General features: G+C 68.7%; 6 protein-coding genes across 6 annotated transcripts; 1 reads left to right on the top strand and 5 right to left on the bottom strand.

Moving 5' to 3' along the window:
* Positions 1–1,105: 1,105 nt before the first annotated feature.
* Positions 1,106–2,550, bottom strand: FA09DRAFT_189735 (hypothetical protein). Its single transcript, XM_025739384.1, has 3 exons — positions 1,543–2,550; positions 1,356–1,436; positions 1,106–1,299 (listed from the first exon to the last, which is right to left on the bottom strand). The coding sequence occupies exons 1-3, from the start codon at positions 2,137–2,139 to the stop codon at positions 1,156–1,158; spliced, it is 822 nt and encodes a 273-aa protein (XP_025600814.1). The 5' UTR covers positions 2,140–2,550; the 3' UTR covers positions 1,106–1,155.
* Positions 2,551–2,568: 18 nt separating this feature from the next.
* FA09DRAFT_327951 (kinase-like protein) lies at positions 2,569–5,514 on the bottom strand. Its single transcript, XM_025741592.1, has 6 exons — positions 4,963–5,514; positions 4,226–4,647; positions 3,976–4,165; positions 3,640–3,916; positions 3,461–3,585; positions 2,569–3,408 (listed from the first exon to the last, which is right to left on the bottom strand). Exons 1-6 carry the CDS (start codon positions 5,269–5,271, stop codon positions 2,962–2,964), a joined length of 1,770 nt encoding a protein of 589 aa, XP_025600813.1. The 5' UTR covers positions 5,272–5,514; the 3' UTR covers positions 2,569–2,961.
* Positions 5,515–5,987: 473 nt separating this feature from the next.
* On the bottom strand, positions 5,988–11,408 carry FA09DRAFT_358593 (kinase-like protein; the record flags this gene model as incomplete). The annotated part of the gene is made up of 4 exons (XM_025744984.1): positions 5,988–9,473; positions 9,524–10,116; positions 10,171–11,000; positions 11,367–11,408. 4 exons carry the CDS (start codon positions 11,406–11,408, stop codon positions 6,397–6,399), a joined length of 4,542 nt encoding a protein of 1,513 aa, XP_025600812.1. The 3' UTR covers positions 5,988–6,396.
* Positions 11,409–12,476: 1,068 nt separating this feature from the next.
* On the top strand, positions 12,477–12,743 carry FA09DRAFT_336658 (hypothetical protein; the record flags this gene model as incomplete). Its single annotated transcript, XM_025743910.1, has 3 exons — positions 12,477–12,525; positions 12,584–12,636; positions 12,696–12,743. The coding sequence occupies 3 exons, from the start codon at positions 12,477–12,479 to the stop codon at positions 12,741–12,743; spliced, it is 150 nt and encodes a 49-aa protein (XP_025600811.1).
* Positions 12,584–14,515, bottom strand: FA09DRAFT_358592 (hypothetical protein). The gene is made up of 8 exons (XM_025744983.1): positions 14,235–14,515; positions 14,116–14,180; positions 13,892–14,064; positions 13,783–13,832; positions 13,577–13,727; positions 13,263–13,525; positions 12,696–13,206; positions 12,584–12,636 (listed from the first exon to the last, which is right to left on the bottom strand). Exons 1-7 carry the CDS (start codon positions 14,412–14,414, stop codon positions 13,012–13,014), a joined length of 1,077 nt encoding a protein of 358 aa, XP_025600810.1. The 5' UTR covers positions 14,415–14,515; the 3' UTR covers positions 12,584–12,636; positions 12,696–13,011.
* A 685-nt stretch (positions 14,516–15,200) lies between these two features.
* FA09DRAFT_358591 (hypothetical protein) lies at positions 15,201–20,043 on the bottom strand. Its single transcript, XM_025744982.1, has 2 exons — positions 19,808–20,043; positions 15,201–19,746 (listed from the first exon to the last, which is right to left on the bottom strand). The coding sequence occupies exon 2, from the start codon at positions 19,697–19,699 to the stop codon at positions 15,299–15,301; it is 4,401 nt and encodes a 1,466-aa protein (XP_025600809.1). The 5' UTR covers positions 19,700–19,746; positions 19,808–20,043; the 3' UTR covers positions 15,201–15,298.
* Positions 20,044–20,790: the final 747 nt, after the last annotated feature.

Raw genomic sequence — 20,790 nt, 5'->3', positions numbered from 1 at the left:
GTCTTCGGCCATATCCTCTCGTACGCCATCGGCGAGCTGAACAAGAAGGGCGTCTACCAGAACACGCTGATCTTCTCCGGGCGTCTGCTTGGTATGTGTCGCCGCCGTTGCTGCACGGCGAGTGCTCTGTGCTCACGTCTGCCTCGTCACAGCTGTCGCATTCTTCCGCGTGGACGGTGTCGCAAGCAAGCTCCTCCGCGCCCTGCCTGTCAACCGCTTCGCGCTTGAGCGCGTGGCGACGGAGGCAGGCTGGGACGCGGCGCAGCCGGCGGACTGGGACGACTACTGCATGCGCTTCCCCGTGTCGCTGCAGCCCTTCTGCTACCGCGACGCGCGCAGCTATCTCAAGATCCTCGACTCGCAGACGCTCGCGGGCACTGGCGAGGATGAGAACGAGGAGGACCGCTTCCTCGTGCGCCAGCCCGAGGTCGAGGTCGAGATGACCGGCAACTGGCTGCGCCGCTGGCAGTCGGACGACTCTGAGCTCTTCTTCAGCTTCTGCCGCAGCTTCCACCGCCAGCTGGCTAGCCTCATGTCGGCCCGCGAGACGTTCGATGCTGCCGCCTCGCGCGCGTTCTTCGGCGCTCCTGGATACGCGCATCTCGCCACGTGCATCCACCAGAAGTGTCTGTCGCTCGTGCACCGCGACATCCTCTCTGTGACGACGCTGTCGTCACAGAAGAACTTGTGAGTTGTGCATGGACCTGCGGCGCCGCAGCAGCGCTGACACTTGCCATCAGCAACCCCGGTGAGACGGCCAACGTGCTGTCAGGCAGCACGGCCGGCAAGCCTCGACACCTCGAGGCCGCCAATCGCCGCTGCACCGCCATCGTGGTCGATATCGTGCGTGCGCCAAGCACGAGCAACCACATGTTCGGGCCGATGCTCGGCGCGCACGTCAAATGCCTGCTCAAGCGCACGTCCCTGTACGATGTGCAGGGCGTGTTCTGCGTCATGGACTGGCTCGACGGCGTGCTCAACCACATCGACACGGCCGAGCTGCACGCAGAGTCGCTGATCGACATCGACTTCATCATCGAGACGGTCGGCCTGCTCCTGCGCGAGGCTGACCACGCGCTGGCGCTCATGCGAACCGTCGCGGTGAGTATAGCGTCCACACCACATGTGCCAGTGGCTCAACCCTGCGCAGTTCTGCTACTCCAACTTCGGCGTTTTGACGAGCACCAAGCGCAACCGCACGCGCTTCTGCGAGGACATTTTGCTCAACCCTGCCGTCTTCGAGAAGCTCTTCCTGTCGTGGTCATTCACGATCAGGGCGTACTTCCTGCATCTTCTCGTCTGTGAGTATCTCTGAAAGCTTGGTCTCTTCTGCGAGCGCGGCTGACCACGCATACAGTTCGGCTTGCGCGCATCAATGACTTCCCGAACCCCGCCGACGATGCGAAGGGCAAGACGAATGTCAGCATCGCGCACCTCTTCAACCAACGGCTGGACGACATTCGCCGCAGGCACGACGAGCTTTCGCCGTCGTCAGGCGCGACTGACTCGGGCTCTGAGACGGAAGAGCAGAAGCAGGGAGACGGCTCGGGCAAGTCGCGACCCCGGCCGCTGTCGTTCGTCAGCACCATCCGGCACACGCCGTCTGTGCACCGACCCGAGACGACCAAGGCTGAGCGCGTGCTTGGCATCGGCCTGCCAGACCCGGTCCTGACGTCCAAGGCCGAGATCAAGACGCAGTCGCGCGCCGCCAAGTGGCTTCGCGCGCTTGGTGCCAAGAGCAGCACCGGGCGGACGAAGGGCAAGAACGAGCCGTTGAGCGCAGGCAGCGACGGCGCGTCGGGCTCGCCACAAGGCCTCATCGAGAGTCCGACGATCAAGAACGAGCCGCGCGCACGCATGCCGCGGCTGGACGAGCTCGACAGCGACTCTGACGACGACGATGACGACGCCGGCTCCAATGCGAGCAGCCCGTGGGAGAAGAGCACGATCTCGTCGTTCGGCGGTGGGGACACGCCGCGCGCGGAAGACGGCCCGTCGCCGGGCTCCGAGTTCAGCTTCGAGGGCCGCATCGGGCCGGACTCGACGGACGCTGTGCAGCCAACCAACGGCGATCACCTGGCTCCGGACGTGTCGTTCGATCTGCAGTCGCCGACCTCGCAGCTTCCGCCCGCCAGCCATGCCTTGATGCCCAACGGCCGCTCCTCGCCACGCCTCGGCACGGCGTCGCCACGCGTGTCACGCGCCTTCTCGAAGCGCTCGTCCTTCCTGCCGGGCCCTGCATTTGACCTGGTCAACCAGGACGAGGAGGCACCGCCAGTGCCCTCCGTGCCGACGCATCTGCGGCGCAGCTACGACAAGACGCTGCACGTGTACGCGGTGCAGAGCCTGCGCGAGTACGAGCAGACAGTGCAGGTGCGCATTCAGAGCTGTCTCGTCCCCAGCCGCCTCTTGCTGACCCTTTGCATTAGGAGCACGACGACTATTTCTCCAATGCGCAGCTCGATGGCAGCATCCCCACCGTGCCGCGCCTGCCGATCAACTGTGCGTGTCTGCGCCGTCTGACTCCGCTCGAACGCCAGCTCACACCTTGTCCTCCAGGGCCCGCCATGTGGGCGTCCGAATGATTGATTATCACCCTCTCTTGCTGCCTATTCGATTCTCACACGCTATACCCGCTCGGCCCTCGCGAGAGATGCGGACGATGTACGCGTCCGCATGCAATCGATCTGCGGCCGCGGCGCCATTCATTCACCATCGCGGCGACGTCTGACGAGCAGGAGACGCACGAGAGCTGCATGAAGTAGGCGCGGTGAATTGCGTGCGGATGTTGGATAGACGGGAACAATTGAGCGGTCGCAGGCCGGGAAGGACAGGTCAAATAGAGGGCGGGCGAGCAGGTGCAGTGTGGAGCTCAGCGCGCGGTAGAGAGGCAGTCACGGCGGATGGTGAGAGGAGAGATATGCGTAGGGACGAGAGGAGGAGGCTGCGGTGAGCTGCGGCTCATGGCGGCGGTGCCGAGGCGCGGACCGGTCGCGCATCGACGGCAGCCGGGATGTTCGTCTGCGACTCGCGCGCCTTGCGCTCGCCGCGCTTGCGCAGCGCCTCCTCCACCCAACCCTTCATGTCGACGCCGTCCTTGCCCTTCTCGGCGTCGGCGATGAGCCAGGGGTGCTTGAGCATCGATGCGTACGTCGAGCGCCGCTCCGGGACCTTCTCCAGACAGCCGTCGGTAAAGTCGCGCGCCACATCTGTGTACATCGCCGGCAGCTGCGGCGGGTCGCCGTGCACGATGGCCTGCAGCTGCGCAAAGACGTTCGAGTACGTCTCCGGCGGATACGGGTACGTGCCGAGCGTCACCTCGACGATCGTGAGGCCGAGCGACCAGACGTCGGAGGCGACGGTGTATGTGCTGACGAGATTCTGCGACTCGCCCTTGATGCGCTCGGGCTGGGCAACATGTCAGCGAAAGTGGGCAGGCGGCACACGCAGCTGCACTCACCGCCATGTAGCTCTGACAGCCGATGTTCGTCTTCGCCAGACTCTTCTCCAGCTGGCCCGACACGCCAAAGTCGCACAGCTTGCACTCGCCGCGCGTGTTCATCAGCACGTTTGTAGGCTTGACGTCTGCGCGCGAGAGGATGAGCCGAGGGCGCAGCGTGGCTGAGGAGTGTCACTTACCGCGATGCATGATCTGCAGCTCATCCTTGAGGAAGCTGAGGCCGCGCACCATGCTGCCCACAATGCGCGCCAGTACGTCCTCTGGGATCGAGCACGGCCCGTCGTAGAGCGCCTCGAGCGAGCCGGCGTCCATGTACTCGATGCAGTAGTACACGCAGCTCTCGACGAAGAAGGCGCCGTAGAACTCGACGATCTCGGGCGCGATGGCGCGATGTAGAATGTCGAGCTCGGTGATGATGCCGTGCAGCTTCGACTCGTCGAGCTCTAGGCGGATCTCCTGCAAGCGTGCGCTGTCAGCTGCAGGCATCGCTTCTCTCCGCGCTGCGAAGCACGCACCTTCATCGCCATGTCAATCTTCGTCGTCATGTGCCGCACCATGCGCACGGAGCCGTAGTTGCCCTTGCCCAGCTCGTCGAGCAGCTCGAGGTCCTCCATGTTGATGTTGAACGACGTGCCGTTGTGGAAGTCGACGCCGGAGCGGTGCAGCACGGCCTTGCCGGCAAAGTTGAGCCGCCCAGACGGGTCGCTGAGGGCGCCGTGTCAGCAGTGCAAGGCCCGCGAGGCCTCTGCCGCAGGCCGCACTCACACGACGTTCGAGAAATTCGAGAAGGCCGAGCTCATCAGGTTGCCTGCACTGGCGCCAGCCAGCCGTCCTGGCGGTGCGAGGCGCTTGGCCGGCGGCGCACCCGGCACGCCTGGCGGAGGCGGGCCATTGGCGTCCATGTTGATGCCCATGTCGCTGAGCTTCAGGCCGCCGCGTGCACGCCGCGCCGCCATGCCGCCAGCGCCGGGCGCGGGCACGGCGGGCGCCGAGGTGGTGCGCATCGGCCCACCACGCAGCGAGCTCAGGCCGGGTGCGCCGGGTGCATTCATGCTCGGTGCGCCGCTGCCTGGCGCGCCAATGCCTCCTGGTCCGCCGCCGCCGCGCGAGAGCAGCGAGGCAGAGTCGAGCCGTTGGTCCGGCGACATGTGCGTGAACTGCGGTGACGGCGAGCCGCGATTGGCGTTCTGCGAAGGGCTTGGTGTGAGCAAGGGCGAAGCTGGCGCAGCAGGAAGATCGTGCCAGCAGCTCATCGCAGCGGCAGATTGGCGAAAGGTAGTGCAGCAGATCCAAGGAACAGAAGACGAGCGGAGAAAGGTTCACGCTCTCCGACAGCCGGTCGCGCTAGACGCTCTCGGGTGTGCATCGCAGCCGCGCTGCCGCTTCCAAGCACTCCGCCGCTAGACCGCATGGCGAGCTTGCCATGGCCTTGCTGCCACACCCAGCACTTTGGTCTGCCGCAGCATCGAAGCACACACCCTCTCTGTCTCCTCTACACTCACCGCAGCGAGCTTTGCCTGCAGACTAGGCGGCAGCGGACCAGTAGCCATGGCGCGAGCGCGCGAGTTGACACTGGCAATGCTGCCAATGCCTGCGCCGGTGTGCCTTGGCTGCGGGCCGCCGCTACCACCCGGCGGTCCGCCACCTCCGCGCGGAGGAGGCCCGCCTGATGCGGCCGCGCGAGGTGCCGGCGGCCGCGACTGCGCACCGCCGGACAGGGACATGTCGCCCATGGACGAGGCAAGCGACGAGGGGCCGGGCGCTGCTGAGCCGCGGCCGTCGGCAGAGGAGGAAGATGATGTCGAGGACATTGCGGTGTGGAAGGGCAGGCGATGTGCGTGCGAGATGCGCGACGAGGAGGCTCAGTCGCGCGGCTGGAGCGCGGGAAGGTGCGCGAGGGTCCGGAAGCGGTCGCTCGCGCAGGCACTCGGAGTCGAGGCTGAGGAGCGATGGGCAGCGGTGGTGCTGAAGCTCTATGCGCGTGTGCGAGTACGACGATGCAAAAGCAGGGGAATTGAGTCGCGGCTGGACAGGCAACTCGAGGGATGTGGACGATGCGAAGGAGGCAAGCAGGGAGCAGCAAGGCTGCGCGTCACTCGACAGGCAGGCGCCGCATCAGCCACGCGGCACGGCGCGCTCCATCTCAACCCAGTCGCTCTCACGCAGCCCGCTCGCACAGATCACAGGTACACGGCCCACCGGCACCTCGCGCCCTCCCGCCGCGCGCCCGTTCTTTGCCCAGCGAGACAAGCAGGGACCCCAGCCACACACACGAGGGTGCCGAGAAGGACGCCGAGCGCCGCGAGGGCCCTGCCAGCGAGCATGCTGGCGCGGCATGTCTTGGGTGCGCGCCGCTGTGCTGACCACCTCGTGCGCGGCGGCTGCTGCACGCGCACGTCACCTCGCCGCGAGCGCCTGACGCGCGCGCTGCACCGGCGCCTTTTTGCATATCACGTCCTCTCGGCCTCCGACGGCCATCTCGGCCTCCTGCCCGCAACTCCGCCTGGTGCGTCTGCGCGCCCGGGCCACCTCGTCACGGCTCTGTCTCGCTCGGCTCTATGTAGCCGGCTCGGGAGCACGTGTCCAGCCATGGAACCCCAGGGGCGACGCCTTGAGAACGAGCGGCGCCAGGGTCTGTGAGAGCACGCCAGGGCCCGCACGACGCGGCGCTGGGAGCGGGAGACTGCAGCGGCGTCACGCTGTAGAGCTAGAAAGATGAGCTGAGCGCTCAAGGAGAGTTTCACACTTAGTGAAGGGCGCGCGAAGACGAGGACAAGCATGGTGGGATGGAGGCGGCAGGGAAGAGAACTGAGTGGCAAGAGCGTGACCTGAGAGGCAGAGATCGTGAGACGAGGGATACAGGTACAGGAGCGTGAGCGCAGAGGCAGTGCAGAGAGCGGAGCACAGAGCATGGAGCGTCGGCAGCCGGGGCGTGCTCAGCGGCCATGGCGGCCGGCCTCGAAGGAAAAGCCGCCGCCGTCGTCGTCGTCGCCGTCATCCTCCTCGGCGTCGTCAAGCACGCCCGACGTGGCGAGATCCGACTCGTCGGCGTCGGCGAAGCGGTCGTCGTCGGTGCCGCTGTAGATGCCGCCTTCGTCTGCATCGCCAGCGGACATGTGGTCCTCGTGCGCTGCCCGATCGGCGCGGAAAGCAGACGGCGGAGCAGCGTCGTCGAGCTCGTGGCCGAAGGAGCTGCCGCGTCGGTGCGCCAAGACGTGCTTCAAGTGGTCCGGGCCGAGGTCCGAGAAGAGCGCAGACGAGGAGTCGCCCTGCACCGGCTCGATGGGCAGCGGAGTGATCGTCGAGCCGCCTCTGGCGCCGGTGTACGGCGGCTTGAAGAGATTGTAGCCGCCTTCGACTGAGGGAGTGACGAAGCTGGTGACCGACGCCGTCGGGCCAGAGGACGACGAGTGCGCCTCCGATGCGGGCGCCGAGATGCCCAGCGATGAGCTGCCAATGGAGGCTGCTGCTCCCTCACCGCGGTGCATCACCCAGCCGCGGCCGTCATTGCGCAGGTACGAGCCTCGCGCGCGCCCGTCAGGGCCGAGCTCATCGTCGTCGTCCGACAGCTCGAGGTCGACATCCACGTCGTCCACGTCGACACGCCGCGCCGAAGTCGTAGACGCAACGCGCACGGGCGACGTGGGCCGGCTGGGCGAGCAAACGATGCGCTGCCGGTGCTCCTCGGCGGCGAGCGAGCGAGGCGGCAGCGGCGCGCTGTACGGCACGTCTGCGTCGCCGTAGGGACCCACACGCACTGCCGCACCGATGGCATCGACGGTCAGGCCGAAGCTGGGAAACGGCGGAGCATGAGCCGACTCTGCCATGCTGCTCTTCTGCGACGCCGTCGAGGGCGTGACCGAGTCCGGCGCGCGGAACGCCGATGGCGGCGGCGCACGCGGTTGTGCCGATGGCGGCCTGCTCCGCGACGAGCGCGACGAGCGCCGCGAGAGGCCGTCGCGCTGCCACTCGCTGCTGCTCTTGGTCGGCGTGGCGTGGCCGTGACTCGGGTGCCATACGCTGCGGAAGATATCGCCGATGCGCGAGCGGCTCGTCTGCCGCTGGCCGAGCTGCCGTGGCGGCGACTGCGACATCGGCTGGGCCGTCACTGTGTCGTTGGTGGGCGCGCGCAGCAGGTCGTACGAGAAGCGCGGACTCTCGGAGCCTGGGTTCGCACTCGCGCGGCGAGATGGCCACATCGGCCCGCTCGTGCCGCTGCCCGCGGACATGAGCGGCGACGAGCGTGCAGACTTGCTGGACGACCGGGTGGAAGCAGTTGGCTGGACGAGGAGGCTGCCGTCGGGCGCAGTCTGCAGCTTGAAGCCGTGGCCTTCGCTCGTCTGCGACTCGGACGAGGAGCGATGAAAGACGGGCATCATCTGGCGCGCCGCGTCGATGGTCTTGGACGAGCGGCTAGTCGAGCGACGCTGGATGACCGGCGGCCGCATCTGACGTGCGCTCGACCCGAGCGACGAGTGCTGGGCCCGGCTCGACGTGGCCGAGAGGTTGCGAAGGAGCGCCTCGGCATCAGGTGTGTTCGAGCCGTGGCTGCTGGCCTGCTTTGGCACGCCGGTACCATCTGGCGACGTGGGGCGCGATGCAGGCTGACTGCGCGTGCCGGCATACTTGCGCGCGCGGCGATTGCGAGTGCTCTCTCGCGAGTTGAGCGCCGTGAGCTCGGCGACGGCACTCGGCACGCGGTCGGCAGCGGTCGACTGGCGGCGGAAGAAAAAGCCCGGGCGATGCGAGTGGCCCGGACTCTTGCCGTGCGCAGAGGTTGGCTGCGACAGGCTTGAATGATGATGATCGCCCATGTCGCGTGCCGCAGGCGTGGAAGCGCCGTGCGAGACTGCGCCGTTCGGGCGTGCACCGCTGAGGTTCAGAGTCGGCGGGTGAGCGTGGGACGCAGACTTGCTCCGCTCGCGGCTCCGCGACCCGGCGAGCGTCTCCAGGAGCTTCGACTGCCAGCGCTTGATGCGCAGCTTGATCTTCGAGAAGCCCGTGAGAGCATCCTCGACCTCTTCGTGCGTCACCTCGACGAATGGATGCTGCGTGGGATCCGTCTGCGAGAGCCAGGCCGGAGCGTCTTCCAGATCGCGCGTGAGCCACGGGTGCTTCTTGACCTCCTCGAGCTTGATGCGCTTCTCCGGGTCCTTCTCGAGCAGGCGGTCGAGCAGCTCGCGCAGCAGACGCATATCCTCGGAGAGCGCTGCAGGGCCCACGTCCTGCTCACTCGCGTCCGGTTCGGCGTGCACATCGCCTTCCTCGTCTGTCCACTGCGGCAGCGTCCGCCAGCGCTTGGCGCGCGGTCCGATGCGCATGCGGTCGGCGCCCGCAAAGGCCGGCAGCTCGTAGTCCTCGTGGGGGATGACTGCAAAGAGCGCGAACTCGTTGTCTGCGGTGAACGGCGGATGGCCAAAGAGAAGGCAGTACAGCGTCACGCCGAGCGCCCACACGTCGATGGCCTTTGTGATCCTCGGCTTCTGCTTGCGCGCTGCCTGACTGAGCTCTTGCGACGGCGTGCCGCCACGGCTGTTCTGCCCCTCGGCCCACGGGAACTCGCGCGACTCCGCCGTGTTCATGCGCGGCGTCACACGCGTGCGCCCGTTGATGCGCACCTCTGACGAGGCCGTAGGCGCTGCTTCGCCTGCAAGACAGAGCTCTGGCGCAAAAAACGCCGGACTGCCGGCAGTCTTGGCCAGCTCGTGGTCGTCGACGAGGCTCGGGTCGCGCGAGCGCTCTTCGTCGCCGTCGAGACTCGGCAGACCGCCACTGGCCACCAGGAGCGCATAGCTGAAGTGCGAGACGCCAAAGTCGGAGATCTTGACGCGCCGGTTCTCGTCCCACAGCAGGTTCGCCGGCTTGATGTCGCGGTGGATGATGCCCTGATAGTGCAGGTACTCGAGCCCCAGCACGACATCTCGGAGCGTGCTGCGCGCCTCGGCAATCGTGAGGGTCGGGAAGCCGCGCTCGTCCTTCCACTGCACCTCGCCGCCAGACATGTACTCGAGCACTGCAGGGCTGTGTCAGCGGAGTGTCTCGTGCCCGGGCCGCCGCACTCACCCATGAAGATCTTCTTGCTCTGCGGATCGTCGATGACCTCCTTCAGCCGCACGACGTTCTCGTGCGCGCACTTCTTCATGAGCGCAATCTCGCGCTTGACCTTCTTGTCCGTCGTCCACAGCAGCTGCTTGCGCGCGCGCTCGCGCGCCTTCTCGCGCTCACGCTCCAGCTCCTTGTCTGCCGCCGTGGGCCGGCTCGGGCCGCTGTCCGCCCAGCGCCCGTGCCGCGCCGTCAGTGCAAGCACATGCGCACTGCTCATGCTGCCGCCCGGCGAGCGCGGCGGCACCGGTGCGAAGTGCGCGTGGTGCTGTCGGGACGCGCCGTCGCCGTGCGACGCGCTGTCCTCCGCGTCGTTCGTGGCAAGGCCGCTGGCGCCCTCGCTGGCGGCGGAGATGATCGACGAGGCAGTCAGGGGCCGGTCGCGGCTCTTGCCCTTGGCAAACGCGCTGTTGCGCGAGTTCCACGCCGCATTGCCGCCGCCGAGGCGCTTGCGGCCCTCGCGCTCGACGATCTTGACGGCCACGCGCTCCCCGGTGTCCGTGTCGCGGGCCAGCCGGACCTTGCCGTGCACACCACGGCCCAGCTCATCCTCACTGCAAAGCGCGTCAGTGCCAGAGCCACCTGCTGGACCTCAGCCTTGCACTCACATGATGTACTGATTGATCATGCGCCGCCCGCTGGTGTGCGTCTGCAGCTGCAGGTGGTGCGTCTCGAGCACCTGCGGCCGGCCGCTGTTCGAGCGCGAGGGCGTGCTGCTGCCCGACGGCGGCGGCGACGCCTCGCTGTCGTGCGGGCTGACGCTCGTCGGGTTCGTCGAGGGCCCGGCGGCGGAGGAGCCGCCGTGGCCGGTGCCCGTCGCGGCGCCGCTGCTCGGCGCAGCGCTGGCGGCGGTGCTGGAGCGGCTGCTGCGCCCCTGCAGCTGCGCACGCGCGGCTCCGTTGGCAGGAGCAGCGACCATGCCACATGCTGCCGCCTGCGTCGCCGCCAGTGCGCCGTAGTCGACCTCGGGCAGCGCGGTGTGCGAGCCGCTGGCGGGCGACGAGACGCCGCTGCGCGGCGCCGGGTGCGCCCACGTCGGCTGGGCCTCCTCCATGGCGGCACTGAGCGCCGGCGCGCTGTACAGCTGCGCGTGGCTGCCGGTGCCTGGCGAGAGGGCGAGGCTGCCCGGCGAGGCCGGCGTGGTGCTGCCGCTGCTGGCCGGTGTGGCCGCGCGGCTCACTCGCGTGGATGCCGGAGCGCTCCTGTTGGCCGGCGTGCTGCTGCCGGGACTGGCGCGCGGACTAAGGCGAGCTCGGTCGGCGGCGCCTACGGCGGCGAGCAGCTGCTGTGCCTGGCTGCCGGCGCCCTGCGGCGTCAGCGAGCCGCTGCTCGACTCGGCCGCCTGGCTGCTGGGCGCCGCGGACGCGGCAGGGTCCGGCGCCGACAGGATGGAGGAAGCGCAGTGCAGCGAGGAGCCAGAGGTGCTGCGCAGTGGATGCTGTGCGGGCGCGCGCGAGCGTGGTGCGGCGTGGGCGAGGCGGCGGCGCTGAGGTGGAGCGGCGCGTGCGGGGTGAGGGTCGTGAGGAAGCGGAGTAGACGCGGCGGGTCGCACGCTGCTCAGGGATGCAGCATGTACGGCCGGCGGCGACGCGCTGCGACGGCGTTGGAGAGGATGCGAGAAAGGAGCAGCGAGAGGAGACGAAGGAAGGAAGGAGCGCTGGCTGGCGCCCGGCGAGGCCTCTCGAAGCGGCCACAGGCGGAGCGCGGCAGCGGCAGCCGCGGGCAGCAGGCAGGCCGCGAGCGAGGAGCGATCGCGCCGCGCGCGCGCGGCGTCACGCCTCTCCGCTCTGTCCGCCAAACGAACTCGCGCGCCTGCGCCGCGCTGCTGCTGCGTGACGCTGCGCATGGCGGCACGGCATCAGCAGCAGCGCAGCAGGCGACCCGAGAATCATCCGCCTGCGCGCTGCGCTGCTGCTGCAGCCACCCCGCAGCCACCTCTGATGCTGCACCTGGCTGATCCGTCGCCCTCCTCCAGCCAGTGAGCATGCTGCGAGCGTCCACGATGCCTCGTCTATTCTCGTGCTTTGGCCGATCGTGGGCACTCGGCATGCAGGGCGATCAGCGCCGGGGCGCAGTGCGACCGATGCAGGTGCCGGCATCTCCTCCTGAGCGTGCTGGCGGGCGAAGGCCGGGCAGCCAGCATGCAGCGCGTGCTCGGCCGTACCACCAGCGAGGCGCTCGCCCGATGCGCCTTCTCTGCGCCTGGCTTCCACTCTGCGGCGGTCCCGTCGGCAACCGGTGCGGCCGTGCTGCTTTGGGCGGCGCTTGGCGGCGAGAGGGCGAGTTCGTCCGGCCCCGCGTCGCAGGCGCCTGCGCCGCGTGTGAGCACTTGGCGGGCGCGCGACAGGGGAGCGCATGACGTCGTGCCCAGCACCGCCGGCCCCCTCTCGCGACGACGACAGGGGCATACGAGATCGGCCAGACACTTTCAGGTTTGCGTGCGATATTCCTGGAGGACCTCGTCGGCGACCAATACGTGCCTTCCCAGCGCAGACATGCCTCTCGAAGGGCAGCAGGTTGGATTGGCAAGGCGTCCAAGGTCATGTGCGCCTCGCGGGGCATTCACCTCCAAGCGGCTCTTACGGTGCGCTGTCGCCTGTCTTCGACGATCGACAAGGTCGCGGCCTAGGCTGGCTTGACTCTTACTCTGTGAGGCGCCTGCTGCCCGCCATTTCAGAGCCGTTGCTTCTCGCCAGCTTGACGCCGCGGGCGCCGCGCCGAGGCGAGGTGCGGTGGTAGCCGCGGCGGGCGCCGCACCGATAGCCGGCTGCCGCGGCATACGACGTGGCGGTGGCTCGTGGGAGCAGCGCCGCGCGCACGGCCATAAAGAGCGCAGCTAGTCTTAGTCGTGCGACACCCGCCTCGCCTCTCACCACCACCACCTACCACACACACGACACCAGGCCAGCTCATCATGCACGCCACGCTCTCCGCTCCCGTCGATGCCTGCATGCCCGTCGAGTGTGCGTCGCGCACGCTGCCTTCGCCTGTGCCCCTGCTCACACCTCTCTGCACCTACAGGCACCAAGTGCGGAAAGACGACGTGGCGTGGCTGCGGCAAGCACATCGACTCGGTGAGGCCTGCCGAGTGGCGCATATGCTGCGCTTCAGTGCTCACACTCCGCACTTGCAGGTCATGAACGCCGTGCCCGAGGAGAACCGCTGCACGTGCCCGCGCTAGACGGCCGCTGCGCCAAGTCGAGGGGAGCCACACGTCACGCGGAATCAGACAGGCCGAGAGGCGCTACACAGAGAGATGGACAGACGTGGCAGTACGGACGGCGGCGGCGTGATGATGGACAGCGGGTGGGAGACGTCGTATAGAGGATCCGTGGGAGACGAGAGTCGGCGGGGTATGGAAGTGGAGATCCGCGCGGGTGAACGGGGTCGAGACAAGAGAGACAACGGACCAGAGCTAGCAGCGAGAGCTCAGAGATGTGAGGGCCTGCCTATGCGGTGAGCGCGACGGGCGCGGCGGCATCCTTGGCCGGGACGGCCGGCGCCTCCTCGACGGCGGCAGTGGCAGTGGGCGTGCTCGACTCGACGGTCGGCGCACCGAAGAGGCCGGCCCAGAGCCACGAGGCCCACGTCTCGTTGACGGGCAGCGCGACGATGTCGTCGCCGGCCTGCACCGAGTTCTCGACCTGCGCATACCGTGGCGTCAGTCAAGGGCCTATCGATGCGTTCTCGCTGCACTCACGCGGCTGGCCTCCTCCTCGCCGAGGTGCGTAGCGACACGCTCGGCCTCGGCATCCTCGACGGCGCGCAGGCGCTCCTTCTCCGCCGCCTTGTGGGCACGCAGACGCTCCTTCTCCGCCGCCTTCTCTGCGGCGGCACGCTCCTTGGCCGCCAGCTTCTCGGCGGCCTGGTGCGCCTTGTGCGCCTTGGCCTCGATCTCGGTGCGTGCCTTCCACGCCTTGCGCTCCGCCTCCATGCGCGCCTTGGCTGCCTTGGCGTCGGCGGCTGTGCAGACATCGTCAGCGACGGTCACTCGTCTGCCCGAGCTCGACGTACCGGCACGGACGCTCTCCGTCTTGGCGTTGGCCTTGCGACGGGCGACGCTCGCTTGGGCGATGGCCTTGCGGCGCTCGCACTCGGCGCGCGCCTTGGCCTCGTCGAGGCGCTTGGCTGCGACGAGCTCGAAGGCGGCAAGGGCGGCCTCGTGCTGCAGGAGCATGCGTCAGGTACACGCGGCAGCACGCCACGTCTGAGAGTCTCACCTGCTTGATGGCGGCCTGCACCGCCTTCTCCTCCTCTGCAGCGGCCTCCTCTGTTGAGGACGTACGGCGCATCAGCAGCGGTGGGCACCTGGTCCAGGACGCTGCTCACCCTTCTTCTTTGCTGCCTTGGCATCGTTCTCGCTCACCGCCGCAGCGGCCGCGGCGGCAGCGACAGCCTTCTGCTCCTCTTCGGCGCGCAGCGCGACGTCGTCCTTGGCGTGCTCGGCCTCCTCGGCCGCGCCGTAGGCAGCTGCCTCATCCTTTGCAGCCTGAACATTCGCCCTGCGAAAGCTTGAGCCACTGCTCGAGCCAGAGAGCTGCCGACAGACTCACTCGGCGTTGGTCTGCGCCGCATGGGCGAGAGCTTTGGCCTGCGCTGCGACGGCAGCCTTCTCGGCCTGAGCAGTCCTGTCAGCGATGCCCGCAAGCTGACCCCGGCACGGCAGGCGCACCTCGGCAGCGACCTGAGCGGCGAGCGTCTCCTTGCGCAGCGCCTCGGCGTCGGCGTCGTTGGCATTGGCCGCGAGCTCCTCGTGGATCGAAGGCTCGGCCGCGTCCGACGCCGGAGCGCTGGCGGCGTCGCGCTTGCTGCTGCTGCGCGTGGAGAGGGCGCGCTTGAGGGAGAGGGGCATGGTGACGGAAGTGCTGGGTGAGTGTGTGGGGAAGTGCGGGGTACTAGGGTGCGGTGGTGTGTCGTGAGAGATCGTCAAGGGCGTGAGGTGTCGTGAGAAGGAGACGGGGGAAGGAGACTGGAGACTGGAGGCGACTGGAGAGGGATGTGGAGCTGAGGCAAGAGCAGAGGGCGCTGCGAGGCCTAAGAGGTGCCGGCTGGGCCTCCCTCCGAGGGCACGCTGCGCGGCAGCCGCGGCAGCGCGGCTTAGGGGCAGCGCGGGGCGCGCCGCGCGCTCAGGGGCTGCCGCCTGCGAGCTCCGCGCCACGCCGCGCGTTGCGTGCGCGCCTCATGCTTGCCTTGGCTGCAGGCAGCCGGCACCGCAAGCACGCTAACCGGGCGCATCTGACAGCCAGCAGCCTCTCGCAGCGTGCGGCAGCATCAACGCTCGGTGCTCAGGCCGCTGCTGCTGATCAGCCGCTGGGCGCATCGGGCCTCATCTCGCGCCGTTCGAGGAAAGAACAAGGAAGCGCCCGTCGATGTCTCGCCTTGCTTCGCTGCACGGCGGACGCGCCGCGCCGCTGCGCCGGTGCCGCGCGGCCGCCGCGCCATGCACGCAGCCCCTAAACGGCCTGCACGCCGATCAGCGCCTCGCTCGCACACCGCTGCCGGCTGCGCTGCGCAGTCCTGCTCCCTCGAGGGCTCGGAAGAACGCGTGATCGACGCCCGGCGATGCTAGTCCATCCCTCGCGCATCGCCCGCCTGCCCTGCATCAAACAGAGTCAATCGTTCGCGGACGAGTGTGTGCGGGGAGCAAGGGTATGAGTTGCAGAGGACGGCGGTACATAAGGGGAGTGGGCGGTGCGCAAGCAAGTAGCAAAGCATCGCCCGAGGCGCTATAGAACGTCAGCGCGAGGCGGTAGCGGCCGCAGGAGTCGAGGGCATCGAGGCGGCTGAGGCAGCAGCGGCAGTGCGTGCGGCAATGGCGCGAAGACGCTGTTGGTCGGCCTGATTCGCCTCGCGGAGCATGTTGCTGAATGCATCGAGCTCGGGCGAGGTGACGCGCATGTCGCGGCTCTTGGTGCTGCGCGCGCCCATCGACGTGGTGCGCATGCGCGCGCTGAGAGGCGCCGTGTCGTAGCTGCCGGAGGACGAAGAGGGCGATCGGAGTGCCGGCGCCATCGACTGGGCCAAGGCAAACGGCTCGCGGCCGGGCGTGCCGCGCGGACTGTACTCGAAGCCGGCCATGAGCGGCGCGTCGCGGGGCATGCGCGGAAAGGGCGAGTCTGGCTCCGTGAAGGTGAACGTGGCCGGCGTGCCCAGCACGCTGGGAGACGGCGTCTGCGAGAGCTGATCTGCCTGGACGGCGAGCAGCCGCGTGGCGTCCTCGACGGCCGAGATGGAGCCGGCGCCAGTGTGCTGGCTGACCGGAGAGTCGGACAGAATCACGTCGCTAGAGGAGATGCCGCGCATCCGCGGCATGCTGCTCTTGCCGCCAAGCTTGCTCGGCATGCCCTTGCGCAGCTGCGCGAAGAGCTTGGGCGATCGCACGTGCTCCGGCGAGCCGTTGTTGACGATGCCGTTGCCAAGCTCGGCGAAAGACGGACGGCTGGCCGAGGTGGACAGCTTGCGGTCGGACGAGAAGCTGCGCTCGTTGAAGGAGGACTCGTAATGCGGCGCGTCGTAGCGCGACGTGGACGACGTCGTTCCCGGCGTCGTGGGCGCGTGCGGCGAGATCTCGATTGGCGAGCTCGGCGAATGCAGCTGCAGAGGCGGAGGTGGAGCCGCTGAGCCGCCCGAGAGCCTGCGACGGTCACCGAAGGAGGTCGGCGAGGCGGCTCCCGCGGCACGTGTGGCCCTGTCCGGCGGAGCGTACAGTGCCTGGAACCCCGAGCTGCCGCTTTTCAGATCGGCACTGGAGCGGACCAGCCTGACGTGAGGCGGCGCTTGCTCGAAGTGCGCGCCGTTCGTCAAACGCGCAGCGAGCGAGTTGGACGACTGCAGCTCTGTGATGGCATCAAGGCCTTCACCATGAGGGCGTGCGGCGCCAGGCATGCCTCGAGCAATGATCGGGGCGTCGAGAGTAGATGACTGGTCTTCCGTCTCGCCAAAGTCATCAGCGTGGCCGACGTGGCTCGGCAGGTCGTCGGCCTCGTGATAGCCGACACTGCTCTCGTGCAGCAGACTCGGACTGAGCGTCTTGTAGAAAGTCGCCGATGGCTTTGCGCCTGGGTCAGGCGGCGTGGCGGGTGGGCGCATGCTAGCGCTGACGCCGCGTCGCTGGGCGAAGTTCGGCCGGCCCATGCCAATGCTCGTTCGCGGAGCCCTCGTGGGCTCGACAGGGTCAACGAGTGTGTTTGGCGACGACGGCGAGGGCGAGGGCGATGGCCGGCCAGTAGCAAAGCTCAGGCCGACCGCCTGCGTGAGCAGCTGTCTGCGCCAAGCGGCATCGGGATCACTGCCGGCTTCAGACAGCTGCCCAGGCGACGGCGGCTCGGCGGCGGAAGGCGTGCGCTCGCGGCTGGGCAAGCGCGCCGGTGAGTCCCACGGAGGCGGGGAGGGCCGATTGTTCGAGCGGTTGGAGGCCAGCGAAGCGACGCGAGAGCGCCAGTTGTAGCTCTCCGATCGCTGACGTCTGCCTGACATGCTCGACGGCGACGCCTCGATGCCAAGGCCAACGGGGGAGCGGGACGAGACCTGCTCTTTTTCGTTGGCCAGGTGCTCCATCGGCTCCGTGTCCTCGACTGGCACCGTTCCCTCTGCCGACGGGCTAGCCGCGAGAGGCGCGCCCTGACTTGCAGAGCGACCGGCCTTGCTGCGCGTGAAGAAGCCTGCCAACCTGCGGCCGCCACTTCGTCCATAGGACGATGGAGTCGCCGGCGTCGCCGGCGAGCCGCCTGAGAGGAGCGGCGAGCCGGAAGTCTGCGCTGTCGGCGTGCCCTGCCGCTCCATCTCTCTGGAGCTGACGGTCTCGAAAGGGTGCCGAGGCAGCTCCTTCGAAGCGTTCGCGGGAGACGGCAGCGCGGGCGCAGCAACAGTCGGGCGACTGTAGTTGCTGGATAGGCTGCGTGAGCTCATCGCCTTGTTGATGCGCACGCCGTTGGCCTCGGAGATCCCTGGCGCATCGCGCGGCGTGCATGTGCCGCTGCTTGGCGCGCGCGCATACACGGGAGGGATGAAGAACTGCTGCGCCTGGACGGCACGCAATCTCTGTGACGCTTCGTCCACGGCCTCGCTGTGACTGTCAGTCTCGCCGTTGGCTCGATATGTATGCACGGGCGACTTGGAAGGGACCGGCGGAGCTGCTGGAGACGCCCGCGACGCCGCGTCATCGGGCAATGGGATCTCCTGAGTGCGAGCGCCTGGCACACCGCCGGGCGACGACTCGAAGGAGGAGAGCGAAGCCATGCGGGACGCACGACGCATTGCCTGCGCCTGTGCGATGAGCTCGCGCTCGCGCTGCAGCTGTGCCATCCCGGACGGGGCGCCATGCCCGTGCAGCGAGCGCTTGCGCCGGCCAGAGGCTGCGGAGCCGTCTGCGTCGGCTTGCTGCCGCGGGTTGGCCCCGTTGGCATACATGGGCTCATCGGCAGAGGACTCTCCGCCGCTCTCGGCCCGCGCCTCGTCTGTCGAGCCAGCCGCGGCCAATGGCGGCACTGCTGGAGCTTCGAGCTCGGCGGCGTGCTCCGCGATGCGGCGAGAGGCGCGCGAGGCGCGAAGAGAGTCCAGGCTGCGCCTCCGCTCTGCACTGGCAGTGAACTGCGTCTTTCCCTCGTCGAGCGCACCCGACTTCGCGCTGTCGCTCTCAAGCTTCGGCACCCGCTTGCGCGCCGCGCGTCGTCGGGCCGGCGAGGCGTCGTCTGCATCGGAGACGTTTGGGCTGGAGGGAGCGATCTCATCGTCCTGCGCATCGAAGAAGTCGTCCGCCTCGGCCTCGGTGCCCGACTCGCGCACGTCGCGGACGCTGCTGAGCGGGCGAGGCCCCCTATAGGCGCGCGCACCCGAAGCTCCGCGCGGCAGTGTCAGTTGCTGCGAGCTCTCTTCTTGCTGAGACTGGCTGCGCGCGGAGAGTGCCACACTGGCTGGGCCGGCAAGATGCGCGTATGCACCTGGCGCTGCGTCGAGCGAGGCCGCGCGCGTCATCGAGAAGGGTGCCATCAGCGCCGGAGCAGGATGAGAGAAGGACGAGGAGGGCGAGACAAACGCGGCACTGCTGGACGGCGAGATGAAGGTGGCGCTGCTCTCGCCCTCGGCATCGCTGGCGTGGTCGTTGCGCAGCGTGGCCATGCGCGCAAGCACGGCAGCCTCTTGCATGCCGCGCGTCGAGGCGCTGTCGCGAGAGCCTCTCCGGAACGGCGCCATGACGCCGTCCAGGCTGCGCCGCAGTGCGCCGCCGCTGCGCGGCGACTCGGCAGCGACCGGCGACACGGGCGCAGCGCGCGCTTCGGCAAGATGCACCTCAGCAGGCTTGAGCGGCGAGCTCTTCGAGGTGCCGAAGCGCAGGCTGTTGAAGCGCGAGCGCGCAGGAGAGGGCGTCTGGCCCTGCGCAGGCGGCGAGCTCGCCGCTGCGAGACCCGCTGGCCCTGGCTGCGGCGGCGAGGTGGCGGCGAAGTGGACGTTCGGCATCGGCGGGACGTCCCCCGGAGCTAATGCGGGCATCGGGCTGAAGCGACTGTCCATCGAAGATCGGCGCGGCGTGGCGAATGCAGCAGGGATCGGGTGCTGCTGCACGCGCTGCCCGACTTTGATGCTTGAGACGGGCGAGGCCGCAGCCGACGGCACATCATCACCGACACTGTGCAGGAGAGTCGGGACACTCGTCGTCCGTGGCGGCGGCACGGGCGGCTCGGCGGCGCGCCGCTTGCCCTTGTCGCCAGCGCTCTTCTTCTTCTTGCGCCGCCGGCCTGCTGTGCCCGTTGCTCCTGCGCCGCCCACCGGCGCGCCCTCGCGGCCACTAGCGAGCTCGGGCGTGTGCGCAGTAGAGGCCTCGCCGTTTGGCATGGGCATCACTGGCGAACGCACGCTGCTGTTCGTGCCCGCTCGGGCCCGCCGGCTGCCTGCCGCATCGCCGTGCAGCGAGGCCGCGCGCCCGATGCTGGTGCCGTTGCTGGCGCCGGGCCCGTAGCGCTCCAGCCAGGCCTGGTGGTCCGGATGCGACGGGTTTGCGGCGCGCACCGCCGCGTCGAAGGCGTCTGGCGGCGTCGGCGACGGCACGAGGCCGGCCTTAGAGCCGCGGCGCCCGCTCGTGGCGCTGCTGCCGGCAGCCTCTGCCTGCGGCGCGGCCGAGCGGCCGGCCGCCGCAGCCATGGCGAGAAGGTGTGTGGGCGCAGACGGGCGTGCTTCACATGCGCAGCCTGCGGATGCGGCACGATCAGCCAAGGCAGGGCCGAGGCGCACAGCTCAGGACGGACGGACCAGGTGCAGGTCGCGTTCGCAGACGCAGGGTGCGCTCGCGAAAGAAGCGCGCACGTCGATGTGGTGCGGTGCTCGCGCAGGCCGAACTGTTTGTGGATGGAGGTGGGAGTGAGAAGGAGCGGATGGCCAGGGCGGGACGGGAGCCCGAGGGCGGAAGACGTGGATGAGAGCGAGGCGGCAGCGGGCTTAGCGCCGGCCAGTCGGGATGGGGCGAGCTGCAGCACCCAGGCGTCTCGAGAGAAAGGAAGCGCGAAGGCACAGACGCCGTGTGCGCGCCACGGCCGGCGGGCACGGGAGCGCAGCGCGGCGCGCGCGCATCGCTGCACCTCGCCGCGCGTGCACTTTAGCGCGCATAGGCTGTCACGGGCCATGGGGCACCCCCCCCGTATTGTGCAGAGGCTCACGGCCTGCCCGCCCATCGCCGGACCTGGCAGCGAGTGCCTGAGTCGGAGAGAGCGCGAGCGCGAAAGTGCACCGGAGCCCATCACGGGTCCGCCTCCTCGGCGCTGGCTGCTGCGGCCGCAGCAGCACCCAGTCGCGACTCGCGAGTGCTCCCCGCCCTGCGCGACGCGACGAGAGCGCCCCGACTGCGTAAGCGCGCGGCACCACATGCACACGTCAGCGGCACCTTGCCTGCCTGACCGCGTGCTGCGGGATCTCACTGGCGCCGCAGATGCAGGGCCTGGTGCTCGAGCAGGCGGCGCAAGGGTGGCCCGCAAAGCGCGGCGGCGGCCCAACTCTCCCGCAGCAGCTCGTGAGGCGCCGCTTCCTCGGCGCAGCGGCTGCGTCCGGCAGCGTGCCGCTCCTTGCGCTCCTGCGCTGTTTAGTCGCACCGCCTGAAACCACAAGCACAGCACCCTGGCGAGCGCCAGCGCCAGTCCATTCAGACTCTCAGCGCACGATCGACTGTGTTGCAGTTGCAGGCTGGTCCACTGCGCTGGCGAGCGCGAACGTATCGTCTGGCGACGATACCTGCGCTGGTG

This window comes from Tilletiopsis washingtonensis, assembly GCF_003144115.1.
Source record: "Tilletiopsis washingtonensis strain MCA 4186 unplaced genomic scaffold FA09scaffold_3, whole genome shotgun sequence".
Taxonomy (NCBI): Eukaryota; Fungi; Basidiomycota; class Exobasidiomycetes; order Entylomatales; genus Tilletiopsis; species Tilletiopsis washingtonensis.
The sequence above is the reverse complement of the archived record's forward strand: the minus strand, read 5'-3'. Positions and strand labels throughout refer to the sequence as shown.

What these genes read in the sequence shown, in the direction of transcription:
- FA09DRAFT_358592 (XM_025744983.1), bottom strand. Translation starts at nt 14,414, where the DNA reads ATGCCCCTCTCCCTCAAGCGCGCCCTCTCCACGCGCAGCAGCAGCAAG. An exon ending in TGCAGGCCGCCATCAAGCAG is followed by an intron (nt 13,728 to 13,782) that starts GTGAGACTCTCA and finishes ATGCTCCTGCAG; the next exon opens with CACGAGGCCGCCCTTGCCGC. An exon ending in GACGGAGAGCGTCCGTGCCG is followed by an intron (nt 13,526 to 13,576) that starts GTACGTCGAGCT and finishes ATGTCTGCACAG; the next exon opens with CCGCCGACGCCAAGGCAGCC.
- FA09DRAFT_327951 (XM_025741592.1), bottom strand. Translation starts at nt 5,271, where the DNA reads ATGTCCTCGACATCATCTTCCTCCTCTGCCGACGGCCGCGGCTCAGCA. An exon ending in TCGAATTTCTCGAACGTCGT is followed by an intron (nt 4,166 to 4,225) that starts GTGAGTGCGGCC and finishes CGGCGCCCTCAG; the next exon opens with CGACCCGTCTGGGCGGCTCA. An exon ending in GCTGTCAGAGCTACATGGCG is followed by an intron (nt 3,409 to 3,460) that starts GTGAGTGCAGCT and finishes CATGTTGCCCAG; the next exon opens with CCCGAGCGCATCAAGGGCGA.
- FA09DRAFT_189735 (XM_025739384.1), bottom strand. Translation starts at nt 2,139, where the DNA reads ATGGCTGGCGGGCGGAAGCTGCGAGGTCGGCGACTGCAGATCGAACGA. An exon ending in GGTCGCGACTTGCCCGAGCC is followed by an intron (nt 1,437 to 1,542) that starts GTCTCCCTGCTT and finishes CGTTGGTTGAAG; the next exon opens with AGGTGCGCGATGCTGACATT. An exon ending in TGATGCGCGCAAGCCGAACT is followed by an intron (nt 1,300 to 1,355) that starts GTATGCGTGGTC and finishes AGATACTCACAG; the next exon opens with ACGAGAAGATGCAGGAAGTA.
- FA09DRAFT_358591 (XM_025744982.1), bottom strand. Translation starts at nt 19,699, where the DNA reads ATGGCTGCGGCGGCCGGCCGCTCGGCCGCGCCGCAGGCAGAGGCTGCC.